The following is a 1,237-nucleotide window of genomic DNA, read 5'->3' on the forward strand; positions in this document are numbered from 1 at the left end:
GGGGGGTCCGTGGGGCGGGGGGGGCTCACCCCGCACGGTGGCGGTGCGCCGGCAGTGGTAGAGGATGGCCAGCTCCCCGAAGACGTCCCCCGGCCCCAGCGTGCGGAGCTGCCGGCCCCGCTGGCTGACGCTGAGCTGGCCCTCTGCGGGGAGACACGGCCCGCACGCTCACGCACACCCGGGCACACGTACGCGCGTGTGCACACACACGTGCCCCGCAGCAGGCGGCCTCGTATGTGCACACGCGGGTGGTGCGTCCCTCGCAGAGAGGGCACACGCACACGGGTGTGCGCGGGCACACACACAGACACACGTGTGTGCCACCCCCCGACACGCACGGCAGAGGAGCTCACCCCGGTGCACACCCACGCGTGTGACCCTCCCTCCTCGCCGCGCTCTCACCCGCCACGATGTACATGGTGGTCCCCTCGTCGCCCTCGGCCAGCACCGTGTGGCCGGGGCCGTGCCGGACCGGGGCCAGGCTCTGGGCCAGCGTCTCGGGGCAGCCCTCGCCCAGTCGCCGCAGGAACTCGTTGCGTCCCACCGCCTCCCCGATCAGCTCCAGGTCCCTGGGGGCGCGGGGGCACGGGCAGGGCAGCACCGGCCACCCCCCCCCCGCCGTGACTCCCCCCTCCGCTCCCCGGCGGCTACCTGCGCGACTTGGGGCTACCGGGCACGCAGAGGGCGGCGTCGCTGGCCAAGGGCTCGGGGACGATGGCCGGGGTCCGGCTCTCCCGCCGGTCGGGGGGCTGCTCGGCGGGCTCCCCCCGCACCACGCTCCGCAGGAACGTCCGCTCCTCCCGCAGCCGCAGCTCCCGCAACCGCTCGTCCATCCCCGCGCCACCACGTCGCCCTGGGTGAGGGGGGAGGTGGCGGGGGGTGACACGGGCAGGGACGGTGTCGCCGGCCTTGGCTCCGCACGGCGCGGGGGGGCTGGGGACATCCAGCACTCTGCGGTGCCGGGCGCCCGGTCCCCGCCGTACCCGCGGCGGACGGGGGGGGTCGGTCCCGGGCGGAGGGTCCCGTCCCCACGCAGGATCTGCCCCCGCCGCGGCCCCGCAACGAGGTGTCTCCCGCAGGCGCCGCTCCCGGGCGTTCCCCGCTCCGTGCAAAGGTTGTGCCGCCCGGTGAGCCCCGGTTGACCCCGGGGGTGAGGGGGCTGCTCTCGGCGCTGCCCCCGGCCCGCAGCGGTGCGAGGACGCGGCGACTCGTCCCGGGCACTCCCGGCCGTGGCCGG

At 77.0% G+C, this 1,237-nt stretch overlaps 1 protein-coding gene across 1 annotated transcript in view; it reads right to left on the reverse strand.

The window, feature by feature from the left end:
- LOC106890496 (cGMP-dependent protein kinase 1-like) overlaps nt 1-833 on the reverse strand; it is a 4,849-nt gene extending 4,016 nt beyond the window's left edge. Inside the window, exons 1-3 of the mRNA XM_014946363.1 lie at nt 652-833; nt 403-569; nt 30-143 (exon numbers count right to left, since the gene is read on the reverse strand). Coding sequence (XP_014801849.1) covers nt 30-143; nt 403-569; nt 652-833 — 463 coding nt within the window. The remainder of the gene's footprint in view (nt 1-29; nt 144-402; nt 570-651) is intronic.
- Between the last annotated feature and the right edge of the window lie 404 nt (nt 834-1,237).

This window comes from Calidris pugnax, unplaced genomic scaffold (genome assembly GCF_001431845.1).
Source record: "Calidris pugnax isolate Ruff unplaced genomic scaffold, ASM143184v1 scaffold165, whole genome shotgun sequence".
Classification (NCBI taxonomy): domain Eukaryota; kingdom Metazoa; phylum Chordata; class Aves; order Charadriiformes; family Scolopacidae; genus Calidris; species Calidris pugnax.